Below are 22,407 nucleotides of genomic sequence, written 5' to 3'. Positions count from 1 at the left end.
AGTCTCGAAATGTTAAGTAGGAATATATCAAACTTGCGTACACACTGTCACCAAGTTTCAAACCAGACAGCCCTTCAAAATTGATTGTATTGTAAGGAAATTAGATCATTCAAAGCTGCTACATTTAAACACATGGGTATAACAGCAAACTTGAAACATTTGCGGCATATGGCAAAATACCTTTGCTTTTGGCACAAACGTTTAAGCGTTGGCGAAATAAATATAACCAAGAGTACAATAAATACGAGGCAGATTAATATGTGTAAATGTAGTTTGGGCCAGCAAGCAAGAAACAAGTTTTATTGAACATTCCACATCAAACGAAATTGTAAACAGATCAACTATTAGAAGGTGATTGTGAAAAAGCCTGAAGCAAAACCCGCCCTTGGCAAACATGGGCGTGCTCTTCTCCTAAGCGGATCACTGGCGTATCAAATATTTAATTTGAGGCAAAATTTTTGCTGGAATACAACTGGAACACTTTGTAAAATAAATGATTAATTGAAGCCAATAGTGGAAAAGGTACAACATCAAGTTCTGCAACTAATACAATAAGTGCAATACACGCTTAACATATCTTTAATATTAAATATACAGTGCAGCCTTTTGAAAAACATTAAATTTATGGCTAAAATTGCACATGTACTACTCAAAGCATGGGTTTCAAGTGAAAACAAACAAAAAATAAAAATGAATCCAGCAAAACTGCAACAGTCTACCAAAATTTTGCGTAGTATTGTATTTCAAGAACGTTTTTTTCCAATCACTACTAAAGCATACAATGTCTAAAAATAAATGTAACTGATTGCAAAACTACAAATACATGAGTATCTATTATCTAAATAAAATATATAAACGGTAATGCTGATAGTGTTTGGAAATGTTAATAATTGTGTCATGTTTTTCCATTGTATTCTGCAGATACATACCCATTCGGGTTGTTTTGCTGAAAAGTCCACAGGTCAGCACACATGTCATGAACTGTTTTTTCGGTTTTCCAACCTAATTCATTCCAGGCTCGGGCAGGGTCACAATAAAATATTGCAACATCTCCAGGTCGACGTTCTTTTATCTGTGTTTTGATTTCTACACCAGAAACTTCACTGAAAATTTGCACCATTTCTAGAACAGATGTGCCTCGTCCAGATCCAAGGTTGTATGCACGAAAACCACTTTTCATTGCATCAAGTGCCTAACATGTCAGTACACTTGCATTAGTATGCTTATTCTCATAAAACAGGCATGATAACAAGAGTTTCACAATGAAATAAATTAATATGAAACATAAAATAAATTAATATGAAATAATATGAAAGTGTGTTAGGTTTTAAATAATTATCTCAAGAAAATGGTCAATTTGTTACTTCTTTCAGTATACTTCAACATTTATTAGTTAGTTCATTTCTGGCATACTCACATGTAAAGCAGCAGTATGCCCTTTAGCCACATCCACAACATGTACATAGTCCCTGACCCCAGTTCCATCGATTGTTGGGTAATCATTGCCAAAAACATTTAAATGCTTTCTGCGACCAACTGCAACCTTTGAACGAGATAGATGATGTAAGTCAAATAAACTATGCACCACTGCATGCCAGCATGACAGGAGTCTAATACTGAATAAGCAATATACATGCAGGAGTAAGCGGTGATCTCTGGTCAACAACAACACTATGTACATTACAAAATTCAATATACACTGCATTTTGATGACAAATAATGCATCAAATTTAAAGATGTTTTTCCGGATAATAATAAGTTACAGGCTATTTAGTGGACCTGTGCTATGTAAGGCATAAGGTTGTTTGGAATGCCTTTTGGGTCTTCACCAATTTTCCCAGACTTATGAGCTCCAACAGGATTAAAATATCTGAGAGCCATAACTTTCCATCCATCATCAGACATGGTAACATCTCTCAGAATATTCTCAATAAAAAGTTTGGTGCTGCAAAACAATTATATGCTGTGAAGGAAAACAACTACCCCAATTAGTGGAAAATATAATTAAAAGATAATGACAGTACCTTGCATAGGGGCAAGTGCAGTTGCCAAGTGGGCTTTCCTCTACAAGAGGCAGGTCTTCAGGAGGACCTTCGGAATAAACTGTTGCAGAGCTACTAAAAATCATGTTCTTCACATTGTGCTCATTCATAGCTTTTATTAAATTTAAAGTTTCTGAAGAAACAAAATGATAAGTTTCTATAACTGCACTATTTTTTGAACAAAACTAGACAATTTTGTTCAGATTCTGACACAAAGTTTGTAGAAAAATCCACTGTTCTGTTATACCTGCTACATTGTTCCTGTAATACATCAAGGGGAGTTGTTTTGATTCTCCAACAGCTTTAAAACCACCAAAGTGTATGACTGCTTGGATGTTATATTTCTTGAAAACTTTATCTAACATAGATTTGTCTCCATAGCCTCCTTTTATAAAATGAAGATTTTTCGCTTGTGATGAGGTCTACAAAAAAACTGGTTTTAAATCTGTACTATCAAAGTTAGTTGTGCAAAGGGCGTAACTAGAAATTTAAATAAAAGTTGGAAGATCGAAGTTTTGTGAGCAACAAAAACTTAACCAACAACAAAAATGGTTATGGTTTATGTAAAAAAAAATTGGCATAAAATCATTAAACAACTTTTGAAGACCCAAGATTAAGCATACCACAATAGATTTAATTCTGGATATAGCAGGAGGTAGATTGTTGGCATCAGAGGCAGCATTCGACAAATTATCAATCACTACGACTGTTTCATTTTCCTGTAGAAGTTCAACCACTGTGTGACTTCCTATAAATCCAGCACCACCAGTGACCAACACTGCTTTAGTCTTTAAAAAACCATTCATCCTACGTAGGAATTAATAAGTTACTGTAAGAACAAACAAAAGTCCAGTGAATAAATCTCTATAATATGTTATTGAATAAAACATTTACAAGATTACTTTTCTAACAAAACCTTAGTTGCATGGCTTGACAATCGACTGTAACAACAAACAAATGACTGGACATAGCACCAATAACATATTACAGAGACGGTTTCCTATCGAATGCAGAGACATGGTGAAAAAGAAGGCTACCAAACCACAAACTGTTAGTCTCATCTGCCGTTCGGTCGTTTGCGAGACGGCCTATTTAAGCTTTTGACACCATTTCTTCGTTTCTTTCAGACAAACAAAAAATTGTAAAACAGAACCAATCAACTGCACAGTAGCATCACGTGAAAAGTAACAAATTAATTATTTTGGAGGCAGGTCTGCGGTTGCCGAAGTTCATAGCTTACTTAAGAAGCGCTTTTTATAACACGGTAACAAAGTAAAACTAACAAATACTTTGTAACGTGCCTTAGTGTTTGTCAACATATGGCTATCGCATACGTTTACAGCTAAACTGTACTTCTAAAAGCAGTAGCCACTCGCGGTTAAATAAACGACTAAACCGCTTTGCCACGATAATAATATCGTCATTCGTCAACTTGTGCTACTGCGTCATCGTCATGCACGAGCTTGCACTTTTACGCGTCCAATGGGTCGCGCAATGCGAGTTTGCAAATATTACAAAATAATTGTAACCGTTTATTTACCAAAGATAATACAATAAAACAACGCAATGGAAAAAAATACTTTTTCAAAAGCCCAGCCGTTGATGGTTTTGATCCACTACTGAAACTGTTGTTTGTTAAATACGTTAGGTTACTTGTATGCTGTTTCACATTATTCTACACGTCAAAATCAAACAGATTGTCCCGTCAAACTATCCCGAACTTTTGTTTCAATGGTATATGGCCTAATTAACGCAAGTAATTATAAAATACCCAATCTCGTGTTTGAGTTTGACTAAAATTGTCCCTAGTTTTTACCGGTAAACATCTCAACAAAAGAAAACAAACGATCTAATGATATTGGAAGAAATTTCGTCACGGTACACGATGATTAACAGAAAGTTTGATGAGGCCAAAACTATATCGTTGGTTCTCTTTCAAAAAATATATTAATTTCAAGTCCATTACACTTCCATTTTCTCTTTATTGCAGTAGGTTTGTGACTTTGATTAAAGTACAATGTAGGAGGTAGCTACCATATTTCCATCCCCCAAAATGAGGACACATTCGTCAAAAGAACATGAAAAACTACTTTAAGGGCCCCCAAAAAATAAAAGCCTCAGAAATTAGACGGTAGCCTATAGAATAGTTTGGATAAAGTTTTACGTTTAGCACTTCACAGCACTAAAATAAGCTTGATTTTCAAAAAATTTAAAATCCATCATTATTCTTTCAAAAATAAGCTGAAGATATAGCCTATATTTGACTGTTTTCAAAGCATAATTGTCACATTTGTATTTGGTAAATCAGAAATTCTTTCAAAAGGAGGACATTTGGGCACTTTTTCTTGTCCTCGGAGAATAACTTGTTTTTTGTTAAAAAGGAGGACATGTCCTCCAACAAGAGGACTTACGGTGGGCCTATCTTAATGGCGGTTGTGATGCGTAAACTACAAATGATAGATGTTTAAAATAGCGTTTAAAAAATTTTTGTGTCTTTGCCCCTGTCAAAGTTTCGAACTTAATCGAAATATTAAAAACTGAATTTGCAGTATGAGTCGTATGGAAATAAATTCGCACACTATGTGTTTTAAAATGAGTGAACATTGTTTCGAAAACGTGTGTCACTTTTCTTAATGCAGCGTTTCTCAAACTGGGGTCCGCGGTCCTTTAGGGGGGGTCCGTGATGCATTTTTGGGGGGACCGCGAAGCGGTTTAAGTAATTCTACAATCTTATTTGGCGTCAGTTTGTGCCTCTAAATAAGTTTAAATCAAAGTAGAATTGAGAATCGACTGTCTCCATTGCTAAACAATAGCCTTTATTGAATGCAACTATCAAAAATGCAACTGTTGCAAAACGCGCACAACCGTAAAAATGCAAACGCGCACAACCGTAATGCTTTTTTTTGTCTTGTCTGTGATGTCACAAGCTGTCTTTGGATGATTATTATGCGCCATTTTGCGTAACTAGCCTGCAATAAACTTTCGTTTTTATGAAATACAAGTTTGAGCTTAAGGACCGCGAGCCCTCGAAATAATGGCAAAGGGACCGTTTTGAAAAAAATATGAAAAAGTTTGAGAACCACTGTCTTAATGCATCCTAATTAGGGGAAAATGTGACCCCTTTAACACATGTATGTCCAATTGCGTCGTAAAAAAATGTTTCAGACGATCGAAGCATTTTTTGTCATTCGACAACGTAACATGCAGTACTTTGTACCGTAAATGTAATGGTTTGACCAAATCTTTCAATAGTTAATTCTTGGTAATTACGCCAGGACAGCGATTTCTCTAAAAAAATACAATTAAGCCCGCTTTAAAAATGTGCTTCCCATGTTGGGAAGGACGAAAAACTAGAATAATTATTCTAAATAATGCATAGCAATCAGCAGCGTCAATGCCATATAGCCTATGTCCAACAAATAAATGCTGCAAACTGTTCCATATATGTTTTATTAAACCAGTACGAAACGTCACTAGACAAATCTGCGTCGATGGTCGTTGTTTGGTTGACCTCGCGGTAAAACTAAATAGACGCTCCTTTTAACTGGTTTATAACTTCAACTGTGTTTTGGTCAGAGTTCTAAAGAGCCTAAAATTGGGTATAAACCTGGCCCGGACTCGAAAGTACTATAGCCGAAACCCAGCCCCGAGTGTGAAGTCAGGCACCGAATCAGGCCCTTTTCTTTGACAAAACCTAAAACCAAACCTGGTCCGAGTCCGACCCATATATATGAAGCCCAGTTCGACTTACATATCTGCTAATGGTTCGAGGCTCCATCATGCTGGTCTGAATGGTATTAACGTAAGAACTCACAGTACATCAGGTTTGCTAAATAACGATAGAGGACGTAAAGAGCGCAGTTATTTAAAATAACAGTGAGACTGGGATAGGGTTAGGGACTAAATTTCACATAAAGAACTTTTTTAAGTTGATTTAATTGTTACTATTATTATGAAACCTCAGACCAACCCTTATAGCCCTAACCGTCAGCATTTTTTTACACAAATCGCATTTAAAATATTTGCTTGTCCACCAGTCTGAATAAATCAAAAATTATGCAGGCCTTATAGGGCCTGTTTCTTTCCCCACAGCCAAACATGCAGATTGCCTGCAGATCTGTGCGTATACGCCTTCTACTTGCCTTACCTTTCCCTCCAAGTACGGGTATGTTGTTACAGGTACACAATACGAGTATTTCAATTACATTTCAAATTGCATGACATGCAGAAACAGTCAGCAATATTTGTTGTTAATCTGCAATATATGAGTGGAGACGACATTTACAACATAAAGCAGAACAAAGCAAAAATTGCTACTAGCAAGGCATAAAGCATCAGGTTGGACCCAGGATTTTTTGCCGTTGAAACTCTGCTACGTAGTGGATACAGCGCGCTTTCCGATTGCGCCATAATTCGCTTTCGTGCCTCAGGATAACAAGCATTAGGTCCATGCAAGCGATACTGGTAAGATGAGCACATCTCGAAAAATACCTGCATCAAGTGGTAACTAAATACACACCAGCTTGGTTTTATTTTATAAACATAATTTTATGTACTGTATATTTTATTAATGTACTGAATCTTTGCAACAGCGTTACAAATGTAGTCTACAATATGCAATGTTAGTCAAAGTCGTTTCACCTTGTACGCCAACTTTGGATCGGTAAACAAAAGCTTGAGCAGATTGGGCTTACATCCAACAACATCCGCTAACTCGTCAATGTACTCGATGTGATCAACCTGAAGAAATAACACCAGGCAAAATAGGCAAAGGGGTTTTCAAGGTACCATCGTTTACCACAAACACATGATTAATCACGGCAACTAAGGAAAAAATATATACACAATTAAGTCCATCATTAGGGATTCCTTTGATGCCAAATGACACACAAATATACTTTTTTATGGCGTCTATTTGCTACAAAATCAAATTTATGTTTTTTTTACCTCCATATGGTGTCTGTGACTTTTATAAAATCGGTTGTTGATCCAAGCTTTCTTCTTGTCAATATCTTTTTGCATTGTGCTCTGGCTCGGTAGTTTTAACTTACCTGTAAAATCACATTTCAAATGTTTAAATCTTAAACAAAAGTTTCATGAATTTGGGGCATAAACGAATCATTGGATCGAAAGCTGTGTTACATCACAGTAATTTGGATAGCCTTGCCTGTAAACACACTGGTGACCCATCTACTTTGCATCTCTGCTAGTGGGTTGATAGAAACCAGTGCCTGCACGTGACCAACAACTGCCATAGTGGAATGTGGCAATCCCATCGGCCAGACATACTTGTACAATGCACAATCGTTTCCTTTTCTCTGTATGAATAAAAACGTAAAAAAACCTCGAAAAAAATCCTGTCCATTAGTAAAAACTAGTGATGTACCGAATCGGTGAAATTTCGATTCGGCCGAAACCGAATATTCGGCGGTTTTGCCGAATGAATTCGGCCGAATTAACCGAATCATTTATGACGTCACGCAAAGTCGTACGACACGCGTTTGACATGAAAACACAAGTTTATCTACTTGACACTTAGTGCAGAATGGTTGTGTTTCGTCTACATTTTAGTTCTGTGGGGTTTAACATTACCTCAAGCGTGATTGCCAACCAGACAATGAACTACTGATTTTTTGTCTGCAGTGGGAAAAGCGTAAAAAATATAATGATTGACGCGATTTTCGTTGGTACTAAGAAGAAAGGACACGTTTAACGCTTTGAATGGGTGCTCGTAAAAGATTCGGTTTCGGCCAAATTATTCGGCTCTTTGCAAAAATGGAAACCGAATATTCGGTAAATCTCTAGTAAAAACCGCAGTTCCACCTGCAACAGCGAATCTTCCAAGAAAGGAAAGCTGAAGTCGTAACCGGTAGAGAAAATGACCGCATCAAGCTCTTCCGATGTGCCATCATCAAAATAAGCCCGATTTCCCGAAAAATGTGTCACATTCGGTTTCACAGTAATAGCGCCATTAAGTATTCTTGAGGGCAAGTCGTCACTCAGGGTTGGATGCTATTGAAACGACAAAATGAGCAAACGCGTACATGCTTCTTTGGAGTAATTGTAACTTTAAGGTATGCAAGTTACAATTACATACTTTGATAACAAATTAAACTGATTTTGGTGTTTAAACTTTGCATACCTGACGAAAGGGTCCGAAGTTTGGTTGTAGTCCGTATTTAGCGTGATCAAACTTAGAGTTTAGATAATCTTTAAATTGTTGTTCCCGGTATGACGCAGGTAGGATGCTTGTCAAAAATGCTTGGTACCTTCAATGCGAAAAAGCCGCAGATTAGATTTCATAGTGTAGACTAAATATTTTTGGAGTTTTCGTTATGTACGAACTTTCTTGTTCTTTGATGCTGTGTGTGTATTTAATTTGCGCCAATAAAACAAGGTTTTTGAGTTGTTACCTTTTTGAGTTGCACTGTACTAGTCGCATTCAGTGTTATTTACCCTGATGAAGACGACCTGTATAGGACGTCAAAACGTCGGAATAAAATCACATTTGCCAGAAGAGCTCTTTAAACTTGATACTATGCCTGGCAGCAATAGCTTATATAAGGTTTTTGAGTTGTTGGCAACAAACTGTGTGCAGCTTATCATTTTTTGGCTTGAAACTTTTACATTAAAATATTTAACGTTGAATAACACATAATAAAATTAAGGTTGTTGTTTGAAACATAATCATCTATAAATTACTGATTTTGACAAAACCAACAGCTTTTAGTCTTTACAAGGCATTTAAATCCATTTCCTTTTGTGCTCTGATCTGCTATGCTGATTGGTCATGCATTATTAAACTGATGATGGAAATAGTTGTCGAAATACTTGAGTAATGGACATATTAGGTTATACATATGCTACTTCAACTGCAATTTTACTGTTAGTTTAGTCTAAAATATTGAGTAAAGCAAACACCTTTGCTTGCAAGTTTTAATTTAAAATTTAGGCTATCTTAACGAGCGAACTTACCTCGTAAAAATCCAATTATCCAACGGGACACCGTTCAGTCCAACTCGTCCAAAAACCCATGTTCCCTTTCTTGTACTTGCAAAAACCTTAAAATATAATTGCTGTTGGTGTCAATTGCTTGAACGTTTGACACTGATAGTTTTGTTAACTTAAGTTGTAAAATCATACAAGCGCAAACACAAAGGCAACATGTATACATATATAGTGCACACGGATAATTGTGGTAATTTAATGTTTTCGGAGGGAAACTATGTAAGCTTGAAAAGAGCAAACTCGGGCTCGAGGGTCGAATCCGGCTTTGAATTAACCGTTGAAAGCTACATTACTAAAAATTTTCTGCAACAACATGTAAGATTGATTTCACTAAGGTTTACAAAACACATGCAAATCCAAAGGCCGTTTGTTACATCACAGATAAGACTCAAAACCATCAATGACTTTGCTATTGTGGGCGAATAAAAGCCTTTCCTTTGTTGATTGAATGCAATAAATGAACAATGCAAGCAGAGCAGACTCTTCAGTATTTCAAAAAGATTAATCTCTCACAGAAGCACTATTTAAACTAAATGGGATTGCAGTATACCTTTAAGGTCCCGACCAAATCGCTCCACAAAATTATTTTACTTAAAAAATATTTTTTTGTTAACGTAGGGCACAAAACATGATTATAAAAATAACAGAGGGGGAAATTCAAAGTTGGTAATTGACGTTAGTGGGAAACCGCACCAAAAAGGTTAAGAACCACTGAACTAGTATATATATATATGTATATACTCAAACAAGTATCAATACACTTAAAGAACCTGGGATGCCTACTGTTTGTTACCAATAAGTACTAATTGGCCTTTTTACGCTGATATGTTAGAATGGAAAAGTTTTCTTTAATCTGACTTATGTAAAATCAGTCAATTTTTGTGTTTTTCCTTATACCCGTTGTATTATTTTGGACACAAAATGGCGTTCTTGAGTCTCCTATTCTATCGCTTAACAAAAGGTTGCGCAACTTGTGTTTTATGCATTTGCTTGTAACGAAATAAAGGATCCTTTTTTGTTAAATGACATCATCAGCTTATAGATCAGGGGTGCACAGCCAGCGGCCGCAAAGACAATATTATGCGGCCGTGAATACATTGAAACTCCTTTGCCAGACACTCGGCTTTAAAACACTGGTGTGTACGCATTTTGTTGTACCGGAAATATGTATAAACCAGCTCAGACTTTCTTCTATTATGTGTAAACAATTAAATAAAGAGGCAACAATCAGCGTAACCATACAGATGGTAAAGTCAAATCAATGGATAAAGTAAAGAAAAAATATCTTGGCTATTAGCCACCAATAGATATAGGACAGTGGTGGCCAAACTACGGCCCGCGGGCCGCATCCGGCCCCCAGTCCAGTTTCATCCGGCCCGCCAAACACCTTGCCTGGTTTTTTTTCCAAGCACCATATTTACCACTGTGAATAAGCAGTTGGCTGCTACTAGCAGTAGCTTGTGGCAAGCGTTGTTATTTTTAGAATAAATGCCCGTGCAGCGTTATTTTTAGAACAGTCTGCCAACCATGACGTATGACGTAACTACAATAATATATATTTTAATAAAGATGTTACGACAAATTTTACGTAAATCTCATTTAATCCGGCCCTCCAGTGGCAAGACAGTTGCAAATTTGGCCCTCTGGTAAAAAAGTTTGGCCACCCCTGATATAGGATATCATAAGTCCTAATTCTTCACATCAGTAATATAAAAACTAAAAACATGAAGTCGCTTGGCGGCCGTTGGTAAATTAAGAACTTGTGATGGGGCCGTCATAGCGATAAGGTTGTGTACCCCTACTTTAGATGTAGTGTGGTGCGTTTATCGGTTAATTATCAATATTGTGATGTTTCATTTGCATTTTATACTGGTATAACAAAACTGGTACGTGATATTTTAACGTACTTTCGGAGATAACGCCTTACACTTAACTGAAAGCTGGTTACGTTATTTGCCTCACACAGTTAAGGCAAATTATGCTGTAGAAAATAATTTGACAATATATAGTTATATACCTGGCAGCAATATACATCAGGGGTCAATGACGTTTTGAATGCAGCCTGCCAACATTTTGTGTAATATTGTGTTTTGCGTAATAGTTTAATATCATATAGTGACCAGAAAGAAGACAGATCGAACCAAAAGACTGTGGGTATTAAGACTTTTAGATCAAATGTTGCAATGGTTGAAATTACAACCAAAGCTAGCTGAATATGAATTCGAAAATTTAATAAATTGAAGGTAAGTCCACCACTAGTGAACATTAGGAATAATTCGTATGTATGATATGAGTCGTTTACCTTTTTGGCATGCCAGGACAGCTCTATACTGATGTCAGATCCCGAATTACCCAGACCAATTACAACGACGCGTTTTCCTTCAAACCCTTTGTAATCTCGGTAATCGTGACTGTGAATGACTTTTCCGGAAAACTTTTCTATACCTGAAATAACATATTGTAGTAAAACAATTTTTCACTGTTTCATGGTACGTATTTGTACCGGTAGGTGACGCAAAGAGCATTGACAAATATTTAAAAGCAAATTGTGTGAAAATGATGACGATTCGGGCAATTAGGATGAAGGTTTGTTTAAAAAAAAATATCAATAAAAACAACTGATAAACTTAGTTCCTGACGTTAAATTAAGTTCCTAACCCTATCCCAGTCATACTGCTAATTTAAATAACTGTGCTATTTACGCCACCTAACGGTATTTAGCAAAGTTTGTCTGATGTGAGTTCTTATGTTCCAAATAAAACAGTCAAATTATGTTTATTATTTAACACTTAAGATCAGACCAGAAAAATGTGTCAGCAGGTTTCCAAACGAAATCACAAAAGGTCAGAAGCCTCCGATTTCCGTTTCCTCGCCAAGCAAAAACTTGCGAAAACTGGAGTTGCAGCAAGTTTGAGGGGTTTTAAAATGCGTTATGCGTATTTAAAAACGAAAACGGCTCCTAATCAAATCAGTACTTCCAAAAACGTACATGTTTGTGGATGAATACACATGTAAACACAATTTATCCTTGGGAATACGTTCATTAAAAACAGATTACAGCTTGGTGTAATACAATAATTCCGTAATACAGTCATCAGTGGTTTATAAATCGGATTATGTGCTGAAAATGAATTTATCATGCGTTGCAGTGCTTCTTATTTTGCACAAAAGTCATGGCACGCATGTATACATAACGCATGTTAAAAACAGATTTGCCCGCAAAACCGCCATAGGCATTGCTTACGGGCCAGGCAACCGCTTGCGTTTTGGCGTAGATTACTGGTTTGTCAAGATTCTAAGCTTACGTCCAAACTGGTGATTTATGTGGTGTAATCGCACCTGGAAAATCTTTGAGCGGCAAATATGGGTCAGAATGATGTCCAACAGCCACGATCACAGCATCAAAAATCTCTTCTTTCACCGCTTTGTCGCTACCGTCGGCAATACACCGTGAGGTTACTTTCCTTCAACAAGAATGGCGTTGAATGATATTGTATTTCGTTTCAAATGTGACGAGGGTAAACACCATTCTTACGCGTGTATAAAAAAAACGAAAAAATAGACACAGCTTAACCAACGCACAATAAATTTGCAGAAGCAGATAAAGTAGGTGGAATACAAAAATGCACCGATTTTTTAGTATGTTTATTATTTTCTTTTTTTTCTTCTTGTAAATCCGAAAATGAAGTTATCAGCCCCGGGGGCTTATATATATGGTTTTTGGTCGACCAACACTCCCGATGCTTGACATCAAGGACGGTGAATTAGGAACAGGACATTAATGGTTGATATTTTGGAAGGATTGCGACAAAGCGCATTACTTTTCCCGATACGAAACACAGTATGTCGACGACCCACTGCCCTGATCCTAATATTGCGCAACTTTATGTTTAATATTGAGTCAAGATTTAATTTGATTTTTGGTTTTTGACAAATGCTTTAAAATCTGTCTATATAAAGTTGAACATATTTTGCTTAGACCACTATAATGCACGAGAAAATTGCGAAATCGTTGTGACAAAATGTTTAAGAACCGCTGTTGCAGACTGATCGTTAGCGACATTATTAGTTCTACACAAAATATAGGTACACATATAGGCACACATTTTTTTTAAGGGTAACATTATCTCTGGCATTTTTGACTGCCTACGTAACCCATAGCCTTTTATGAATTGCCTCACTGACATTTTGTTTAAGCGGGCGGAGAGAGTTGTGTTTTACAGTTTACCAAAATAAACATCAGCGGGTGCCAAGTTTGTTGCCTACGGCCGTGTTTTGTAAAATACCTGATGGCAAATTTGGAACTACACAATTTTCTTACCAACGTCCTGTAGTTTCAAAATCGTCTGCAAACCGGCACGATATTACCTCCGTGTTGAACTTGATGCGCGGCATGAGCTTGAACCTGAAACATAGTTTGCAGTAAATTGGCTTAAATACTTTGCTTCAAACTTGTTACCGGAATTAAATTAATAAAATGTGATATTCGAAGCCAAGATAGAGTTAGATATAATACTTTTTTCCGTATAAATTATAAAATGACTAGTTTTAAAGCTTGATTAACAAGAAATTGTTTGGATAGTTTTAAAAGTTTTTAGTTTTAAAAAGTTTTAGGATTTAAAAATGCAAACATAACTATGGTAAGTACACCCCATAAGTCAATTTGGTGACTTAGCTGACTCCGCATATTACATTCAATCGTTCGTGTACCAGGCAAACATAAACTCTGGGTTCGACAGCAACCTAGAAGAGCACGTACAGTCATGGATATTACCAAACCTGGTCTAGACTCTAGACCAGTGGTTCTTAACCTTTTTTCCTTGCTGCACCCCTTTCAAATCACCAACCAATTTTCGCACCTCCTTTCAAATCACTAACCAATTTTCGCTCCCCCTTCTGTAATTGCCAAAATAGAATACCTAACCAACCTTAATGATTCAGCATCCCCGCACCCCCTAGGAACAGTTCTCGCACCCCTTGGGGGTGCGTGCACCCCAGGTTAAGAACCCCTGCTCTAGACGGATACAATGTGCTGATTGATCAAACCGACTACCAACTATATGTAAAGCAAGTTAGTTTAGAGAACAACCCGACGAAGCTGGTATTTACATTTTGTCTATGAATTCCTGGTACACTTGACTGAGCAACCTGCGGTCGTTCAAGTTTACGACTTGTCTCCCGAGATTCTTGAAGATAAATTCGTATGATGGATTTAGGAAGCAACGATAGCTATGGCCCTATACCCTACGTCGACAACGAAATCAAAACATGACTTTGCTTTTCCTTTTTTTTTTCGTAAACACCATCGAACCTGGCTCTTATTATAAGGATATTTATTGAACTTCACAGGACGCTGTTATAGGAAACAAAGAATATTAGCCTGCGGGAGAGCCAATATTGCTATATATATAGCACAAAATGTACCTTGTTGTACAACACTACTCCTAAAATATGTTTCCATGATAATATCACTGGTTTTGGTCACAGTTTTGTCCCCGCATGTAGCAATTGTGGTGGCAATGGTTTACTATTTTTTTTAATAAATTAGGTTTAAAATACGAAGAGCGGGCGCCGGCACGTTGGGGCAAGACTGGACATAGTCTGTCAAAAAAGCTGATACATTAACAAAGTATCTGCATTAAGAAGTGAAGAAAAGTAAGGTAGTGAACGTCTAAACAAGAAAATTGTCCTATGTCTGCCTCATGTACGTTTCGGGATTTTTTTCCATAAGCGGCCCGTCGGTTTGTTGCTTTTTAAATGTTGGGACTTTTTCCAACTTAGAATGATTTTGATGGTGAAAATAACGGCCCAAATAGACGTAAAAAGCGACATGCTTTATTGTTCAAACGTTTCGGCAAATGCTCATGCCATCATCAGTGATATCTGCTGAAGATTCGAAATCTTTCGTAGCTTCTTCTTCATTGCAATACCGTAATGGTTGCCTATGTACTTTGGAACACTATATACGGATCTGTTCATAAGTTTAATGTCTATTTGGTCCGTTATTTTCACCATTAAACTTATGAACAGATCCGTATATAGTGTTCCAAAGAATGATTTTGGTTTGAGGCCAGGCAATTCCACTGAATATAATTTATGCCTATTTACATAATTACTTGATATGTTTATCTACCCATATAAGTATGACAAAATTTGCGACCCCTTGCCAATTTTTGTGCCGTCGTCCATGTGCGCATGCTATCATTAAATTTATGCTGTCAGTGCAACTTTTCAAAGGAAAATCGAATTGACTAGAAAATCGAACATTTTATACGATGGAAGCATACATATTTTATTTAACAGCAGGTTAATTTTGTGTCCCGTGGTGATTTGGTGGTAAACGTTATTTTTATGCTTTTACACAAACGTGGAGTTTTTGTTTTTGGCTCTGACCCAAAAAAAATTGAAAACCACTGGCCTAAAGAATTGCAGGTCCTTATACTGGATTGGAAGTCAAGTATAGACTACTGCTTAAGTACTTGCCTTTCAGCATAGCTTCTGTAATACTGAAGAACCTTGGAATTGTGCATGAAGTTGGGTGCTTCTTTTGGCATTGGAAAATCAGAAAAGCTCATTGCAGTTTTACTGGTGTTGATATAGGTTGAGCGATAAACTGTTGCTCCCAACTTTGCGCCAGGTTCAAAACGCCATAAACCTGTAGAAATGTCCTTTGTGAATAAAATGTGCAACACGCGAAAGAATAACGAAAACAAACAAGTTGCGTTCATTTTTTCGCGATTTTTTACGACAGTCTTTAAATAATTATAATACAGGTAAAATATTAAAATGAAAAAGTATTAGTAATAAATAATTCACCTCCAAGATCGTAATCTTTCTCATAGCAAATGACATCCAGTCCCTCATCGAGACAACATTTCGTGGCAACCAAACCACAACAACCGGAACCAATGACTAGAACGCGCATTGTACTAGTAGATTTCAATCCTAAACGATGGTTACAATCGTTTACAATACAATCTTTTACACATCAGCTACAAAATGCGTGGTTTTTGATTATTTAAACGAATTTCAGTATACTATAACTATACAACAGGGGTTCCCAACCTTTTTACGATCTCGTACCACTTGGACGCTCTGTACTGCCAGCCGTACCACTTCTTGCAGAACAATAATTTGATTGAATCACATTTTATTAAGAAGAATATTGGCCTACTAAAGTAACACTAAAACACCACAACTAAGACATTTTTGTTTACTGTCAACCAATTGGTGAACAAAACCAGATAAATAAATGATAAAGTTGTGAATCCAGGTTTGTGTGGAAAAAAAAACGGAAGCTACTCGCGTACCACCTGAAAAACGTTCGCGTACCACTAGTGGTACGCGTACCATAGGTTGGGAACCCCTGCTATACAACCTATATTTTTGTCAAGTTAGTTTTATCAACTTTTAAACGTTTACTATTTGTCGAAATTAGGTGCAAAAACAATTGCAAGAATATTGAAGTTTAGATTTCAGTAAATCGAATTTTCTCCTTTCGCTTTGCCCTATTCTCACAAATGCGTGCTTTATTTTGCAACGTTTGATAAAATATATAGCTTTTCGAATGCACCACTGAGAATGTTAACATTTGCCTTTTTCTGAGCATAATAGGCTACTGGTGTGACTCAAGTTCATTTTTTTTCAAGTGCTGCTGAAACAAATAAAAGAGAGACTTGGACCAACAGTGCAAAAACCAAAAGCTATGATGCTGCTTGCAACACAGACACAAATTCCGTTTAAATGAAGTATATTTAAGCTTGCACTTTACAGTACATAAGATTCGTTTTACACTGTTATCTCGACAGAGTGGACTACGCAAACCTCAGTTGTGTTCAATCCTCTGAATTGCAATATACCTCTAGGGCCTAGGCAGTCTAACTTAACCGTCAAATATTTGCTGACTTGACCAACACTGATGATTGAAGATAACCAGTTACGCATGAGGGATTTGCAAACAATCTCAGTTAACAGTTAGTATTGACTTTGGGTTTATTCAGTTGACTCATCACAATGATAGCAACCTTTCTACTTTTTCAAAATGCAGTTCGTGTTGCAGTACGGGTATTAACTTATGGGCAAGTCATAAGGAAAACGATGGTGTAACTTTTCATTCCAACTTATACTTTTTTACGACACTACAAATGCGATGTCGGCCGTTTTCGTCTGGTAAATCAGTTCAGTTCAGTTAAGTTTTCTTCGCTCGGTAAAAAAATCATAGACACAATTGCACGTTTTTGTGTAAGTGACGTGAATGACGATGGGGTTGAGACAATTAACCTTCTTGGTCAATAGTATGGACAGTAATATTGTTACCAATTATTTATGATCCAGAAGCTATTATTAACCATTTTGTAACGAGTAGAATCAACATATCGGATTTATCAGTGTATTTTTGTTCTGTTTTAATTGTTTATACACGACACGTTTTATTTATTTATATCTAAACCGTAATTATCTTACGAATTGATTTTAGAAACGTCAAAAGGTAACCTGACTGGAAGCCGTGTAAAACCTTGCTTCTCGGTAACCCTGTATAAAGGGAAATAATAATAGCCTTAAAGACAGTTTATGACCGGTTCAATGATTGGTAAATCTGGTTTCGTTTGATTAGTAACCGGTCAAGCTTTTGCGTAGGTAAAAAACAAGGTAATCTGACCGGGACAAATAAAATACGTCACTATAATTGCATGCGGATAAAATGTTTGAGTTTAAATTTTAACTTAAGTCCAAAATCCGGTACATGTTTATCTAATTTCTTGTTCATTGAAGTTGTGCGCTAAATTTGCGCCGAAGGTAACAACTACTTTCCAAAAAATTATTTTTCAAATTTAAAGTCAAAATCTTTGACCTTGGAGCACGTATAAAATGTTATCTTGTACTTTTAATTCTCTTCAGGCATCCACATTAAAGCAGATACAATTCATCACCTTTCAATTAAGTGACAATCCCCGCCGCCTTTTCTAAAAGAGAACTTTTTTATCCTAAACTTTTAAAAGTGTCTATCTTTGTCAGACATACAGCCTATAGACACTTTTTAAAAGTTTATCCTTAAAACATTGAACAATTATATATTAACCTCCTCACAAAACTTTTACCCACTGAATGACCCATATTCACAAAATTATGTCGACTGTTTTCAACATAGAGGAAAAACACGTTTCTGGTTATAGTGAAGTACTTATATAACTTCAGGAGGTTAAAGAATTAACCACAGTGTATTTATGATGAAAACAAGAATTAAAAAATATGCAATTATCACACAATCAAGTTATAAATACAAAACATATGACGCACAAAGACACTTAATGGTTACATTAAATGTTTACATCAAAGTTGCAATACATATATTAACAGTGATGTGTTTACTGACAACGTACTTATTATCTGCACTACAGTGTTAGAATATAGTTGCAAGCCAACATTTTGGTAATACCCTTTGCTTTAAATCTTGGTTTAAGATAGTCATAGCTATCAAGAAGTGTAACTGTGAACCTGGCACCAAAGACTTTCTCTATGGTTTCTTTGTCAGCAGTACGGGGATGTCCACCAAATTCTTTGCTGTCATAAGTGAAACTATTTAAAAGCACTTTGCCTGTGGACTTTAAAATGCCACCCAGAATCTCTGCATACTTGGGTCTATCAGATTCATTTATAGCAACAAATGAACCCCTGTCCCATATAGCATCAAATGTTCCCAACAGGCTTTTATTTGCATCAAACATATCTCCCTGGAAGATTGTTATTTTTAGTTCCTTTGCTTCATACTGAAAAAATGCAAAATCCGTAAGTTTGGTTTTGGTAAACTGCAGCCCATTTTCATGAAAAAAATCATCACATGCTTCTTCCGAAAATTCCAAACCAACAACTTCATGGCCTTTTTCTGCCAAATACTTTAGATCAACAGATTTTCCACACAATGGTAGAAATATCCGTCCTGAGCCAAGAGACTTCTCATGTCTTAGTAGATCTTCATTCACTTCGTTTCTATGCCACACGGTGCTTTGGTCTTTCCAACTGTCGGTCCAATATTTCAAACTAAGGTCGATACTGTTTTGCAAATTCATGGTAAACCAAATCAACAATAAATTAGTGCACACCTGATAGATTTGCAAGTTTTTTTCATTCAGTCAACACAAACAATTCGGATTTATCCAGCTGTTGGTATTTTTTAATGTCAACAAGGATGCTTGTTTTGGCTTCAATTCAATGAACCAAACCAATGTATAGTTTTTACTAAGTTGTATGAGAAATGCAGAAAAAACTACAATGTTTTTCGTTTTATAAAGATAGCTGATGAATCAAGAAGAAAGCAAAGACCTTGTAAGTTATATGTTGAAAGATTAGGTAATATGTTGACTGTACGCGCGTTACAATAATTTGAAAGAAAAAAGCATTCATTGTATGACCCCTCGACTGGTTCAACCAATGTTATGTTCCCAGTCATGTTTACTTACAGTGCGCCACACTCACTTTTTGTGACCTCCCATCACATAGCGCGTTTTTAATACGTTACAGCTACAGCGGTTTTTTCCATTATCCACTAAATGTGACTGTTAAGCATGTTCCATAACGTTTCAATGTTGCGCAGCTTTATCCAACATGATGATTAGTGCAATTGAGTTGCCAAGTTTTCTTTCACCAAACGAATAAACTCTACACAACAATAGATCTTTTGTCAACAGAGGTTCTCGCGCTTAGTTCATTCAATATGCACAGCTCTGAACTTTGTAACTAAATTTTACTGCTGCTTCCTGTAATATTTTGTCAATTTTTGGTTTGTGTTTGACTGCATAAAGAAACAAATGGAAGTACAAGACATCTGTGTGGAGTTACCAGGAATCTGTATAATAAGCTCAGAAGGTCGGGTGTTAAGGACGGTGGTAACTGCTTAATTTGTAGTGACGCTGTTATAACATTGGGACTCATTAGCCAACATTAACATAAACCTCTCTTTCTCTCTCTCGCTCATGTGCGCACTACAAAATTTGGTACCGCTTTATAGCGACAACTTACAAAACTTGCTGTTTACCTAGTGAACTGTAGAGAAGCTCGAGTAATGTCAGCCAAGTTGACTATAAGAGACTGAAAGAATTACAAGTTTGCCGTCCAAATTTCTGGATTGCATCTTTAAGCAGAGAAGTTACAAACATTTACTCTTTTCAGAAAACTGTATGTTTTATGTTGACAACGTCGCCGATCATTTTCGTTTCTCAACTGTCGGATCGTGTTTCTATTTTGTCGTACGATCAGTTACCCTAATAAAGTACGATGCGTTTCTTAAACGAGGTGAGCAAATATTGAAGTGTTATTCTTGACTGATTTGTTATTTGTATGCATTTTTGTTCAACGAAAGTAAACCTTCACATAACTCATAACGGCCGTGCGCTCAAAAAATATTGTACTGGTCTTTGACATTGTAGATCTCATGCGCCTAACTTGAAGTAACAAGTCTATTAACCATAAAAATTACACAATTGTGTTGGTACTGCCCACTAGGCTAAACATAGGAGTATATTCCTTAAGCCACCGTGCTACTACATCGCACGTTGCGCCAGCTAAGCGTATTGTTCTTCTTATTCATGCATGATACGCCGACTAGGCATTCTCTACTATAGGCTACATTACAAAAGAACGAACATTCGAAGCTTGTCGTAGCTTCCGAGCATGGCTCGATACACGAACTTATTTTTATCACTTTCCCACGGGAAAAAATATTATTAGCCTATATGATACTATACTTAATGCAAACCATGCTGTTTTTAATCCTGTGACACTATAATGTAGTGTTTCAGAACCGAATGCTGCTTTCTATGTTGTGCTGTTTTATGTTCAGAATTGAAATTCATACAATATAGCAACGAGTGGAATAAGTTGGATCTCTCAGTATAATTTATTCCTGTTTCTTTGATTTGTATGTACTTTCTTGTTCATTGAAGTTGTGTGCTAAATTTGGGCCGAAATGAACGACTGTATGAACGATGGGTTTCGATCGAGTTTAAGATCAAAATCACCCAACGGGATCTGTTCTCGAATGACGTGTATAATCTTCTCTTTTACGTTTTATTTCCATCAGAAACAAATAGATTATAGGCACATATGCGATTTACCACATTTTAATTAGTTGACAATCCCTGCCTAATTCTTTTCTGTAACAAACATTAACGTCAACCAATAAGACCAATTAAGCCACATATTGCATCAAACCTTTAAATCCTGTGTATTCTACAAAAAACTGAGGTGAAAAACACATTCATGGTTATGTATAGGCGTTATTCGCTCAGGAGATTTAATAATTAACTATCAGTGTATTTGGATGAAAACAATTATCACCAAATATGCAGAACATCACACCATACAGATATTAAAACTAATAGAAAGATATATGATACGCAAACACACTTCACTAAGTATTTGAAGAAAAGTTGCAGTACATAATAACACCGACGTGTTTATTGAAAATGAGTATGTTTTTACTGCATTGTTAAAATATAGTTGCAAGCAACCCTTTTGGTAATACCCCTTGCTTTATATATAGGTTTAAGAGAGTCATAGCTGTCAATAAGTGTAACCTTAAACCTGACACCAAAGACTTTCTCTATGGTTTCCTTGTCAGCAGTACGGGGGTGTCCACCATATTCTCTGTTGTCATAAGTAAAACTGTTTAAAAGCACCTTACCCGTGGCCTTCAAAACATTGCCGAGAATTTTTGCATACTTGGGTCTATCAGATTCATTGATAGCAACAAATGAACCCCTGTCCCATATAGCATCAAATGATCCCAACAGGCTTTTATTTGCATCAAACATGTCTCCTTGAAAGATTGTAATTTTCAGTTCCTTTGCTTCATACTGAAAAAATGCAAAATCTGCAAGTTTCGTTTTGGTAAACTGCAGCCCATTTTCTTGAAAGAAATTATCACATGCTTTTTCCGAAAATTCCAAACCAACAACTTCATGGCCTTTTTCTGCCAAATATTTTAGATCAACAGATTTTCCACATAATGGTACAAATATCCGTCCTGTGTCAAGCAACTTCTCATGTCTCAGTAGATCTTCATTCACTTCACTTCTATGCCACTCGCACACAATACTTTGGTCTTTCCAACTGTCGGTCCAATATTTCAAACTAAGGTCGATACTGATTTGCAAATTCATGGTAAATCAAATGAACAATAAGTTAGTACACCCCTAGAGGTAAAAGATTTACAATGTTTTTCATTCATATAAAACAAACAAACATTTTTTTTCTAGCTGTATAGGTATATGTAATGTCAACCAGGTTTCTTGCTTTGGTTTTAGTTTAACGTATTAAGCCAAATGTATTTTTTTCATCACCTTGGCGTGGAAAATGCAAC

At 36.4% G+C, this 22,407-nt stretch overlaps 5 protein-coding genes across 5 annotated transcripts; all 5 read right to left on the bottom strand.

Annotated features, from left to right (window-relative positions):
* Window positions 1-69: 69 nt before the first annotated feature.
* LOC145205194 (UDP-glucose 4-epimerase-like) lies at window positions 70-2,896 on the bottom strand. Its single transcript, XM_080077854.1, has 6 exons — window positions 2,666-2,896; window positions 2,290-2,464; window positions 2,025-2,175; window positions 1,780-1,945; window positions 1,418-1,543; window positions 70-1,192 (listed from the first exon to the last, which is right to left on the bottom strand). The coding sequence occupies exons 1-6, from the start codon at window positions 2,846-2,848 to the stop codon at window positions 896-898; spliced, it is 1,098 nt and encodes a 365-aa protein (XP_079933980.1). The 5' UTR covers window positions 2,849-2,896; the 3' UTR covers window positions 70-895.
* Window positions 2,897-5,308: 2,412 nt separating this feature from the next.
* Window positions 5,309-14,132, bottom strand: LOC145205385 (dimethylaniline monooxygenase [N-oxide-forming] 2-like). Its single transcript, XM_080078103.1, has 10 exons — window positions 13,372-14,132; window positions 12,390-12,514; window positions 11,353-11,495; window positions 9,018-9,103; window positions 8,185-8,311; window positions 7,866-8,054; window positions 7,210-7,360; window positions 6,990-7,093; window positions 6,684-6,782; window positions 5,309-6,533 (listed from the first exon to the last, which is right to left on the bottom strand). The coding sequence occupies exons 1-10, from the start codon at window positions 13,443-13,445 to the stop codon at window positions 6,324-6,326; spliced, it is 1,308 nt and encodes a 435-aa protein (XP_079934229.1). The 5' UTR covers window positions 13,446-14,132; the 3' UTR covers window positions 5,309-6,323.
* Window positions 14,133-15,030: 898 nt separating this feature from the next.
* LOC145205387 (flavin-containing monooxygenase 5-like) lies at window positions 15,031-16,038 on the bottom strand. The gene is made up of 2 exons (XM_080078104.1): window positions 15,867-16,038; window positions 15,031-15,705 (listed from the first exon to the last, which is right to left on the bottom strand). Exons 1-2 carry the CDS (start codon window positions 15,973-15,975, stop codon window positions 15,515-15,517), a joined length of 300 nt encoding a protein of 99 aa, XP_079934230.1. The 5' UTR covers window positions 15,976-16,038; the 3' UTR covers window positions 15,031-15,514.
* A 2,353-nt stretch (window positions 16,039-18,391) lies between these two features.
* Window positions 18,392-19,504, bottom strand: LOC145204932 (putative thiopurine S-methyltransferase). Its single transcript, XM_080077546.1, has one exon. The coding sequence runs from the start codon at window positions 19,115-19,117 to the stop codon at window positions 18,443-18,445; it is 675 nt and encodes a 224-aa protein (XP_079933672.1). The 5' UTR covers window positions 19,118-19,504; the 3' UTR covers window positions 18,392-18,442.
* A 1,213-nt stretch (window positions 19,505-20,717) lies between these two features.
* On the bottom strand, window positions 20,718-22,369 carry LOC145204622 (putative thiopurine S-methyltransferase). The gene has a single exon (XM_080077213.1). The coding sequence runs from the start codon at window positions 22,205-22,207 to the stop codon at window positions 21,524-21,526; it is 684 nt and encodes a 227-aa protein (XP_079933339.1). The 5' UTR covers window positions 22,208-22,369; the 3' UTR covers window positions 20,718-21,523.
* Between the last annotated feature and the right edge of the window lie 38 nt (window positions 22,370-22,407).

The sequence above is a fragment of the Phallusia mammillata genome, chromosome 8 (genome assembly GCF_965637545.1).
Source record: "Phallusia mammillata chromosome 8, kaPhaMamm4.hap1.1, whole genome shotgun sequence".
NCBI lineage: Eukaryota > Metazoa > Chordata > Ascidiacea > Phlebobranchia > Ascidiidae > Phallusia > Phallusia mammillata.
Note: the sequence above shows the minus strand (reverse complement) of the source record. Positions and strands in the feature narration are given on the sequence as shown.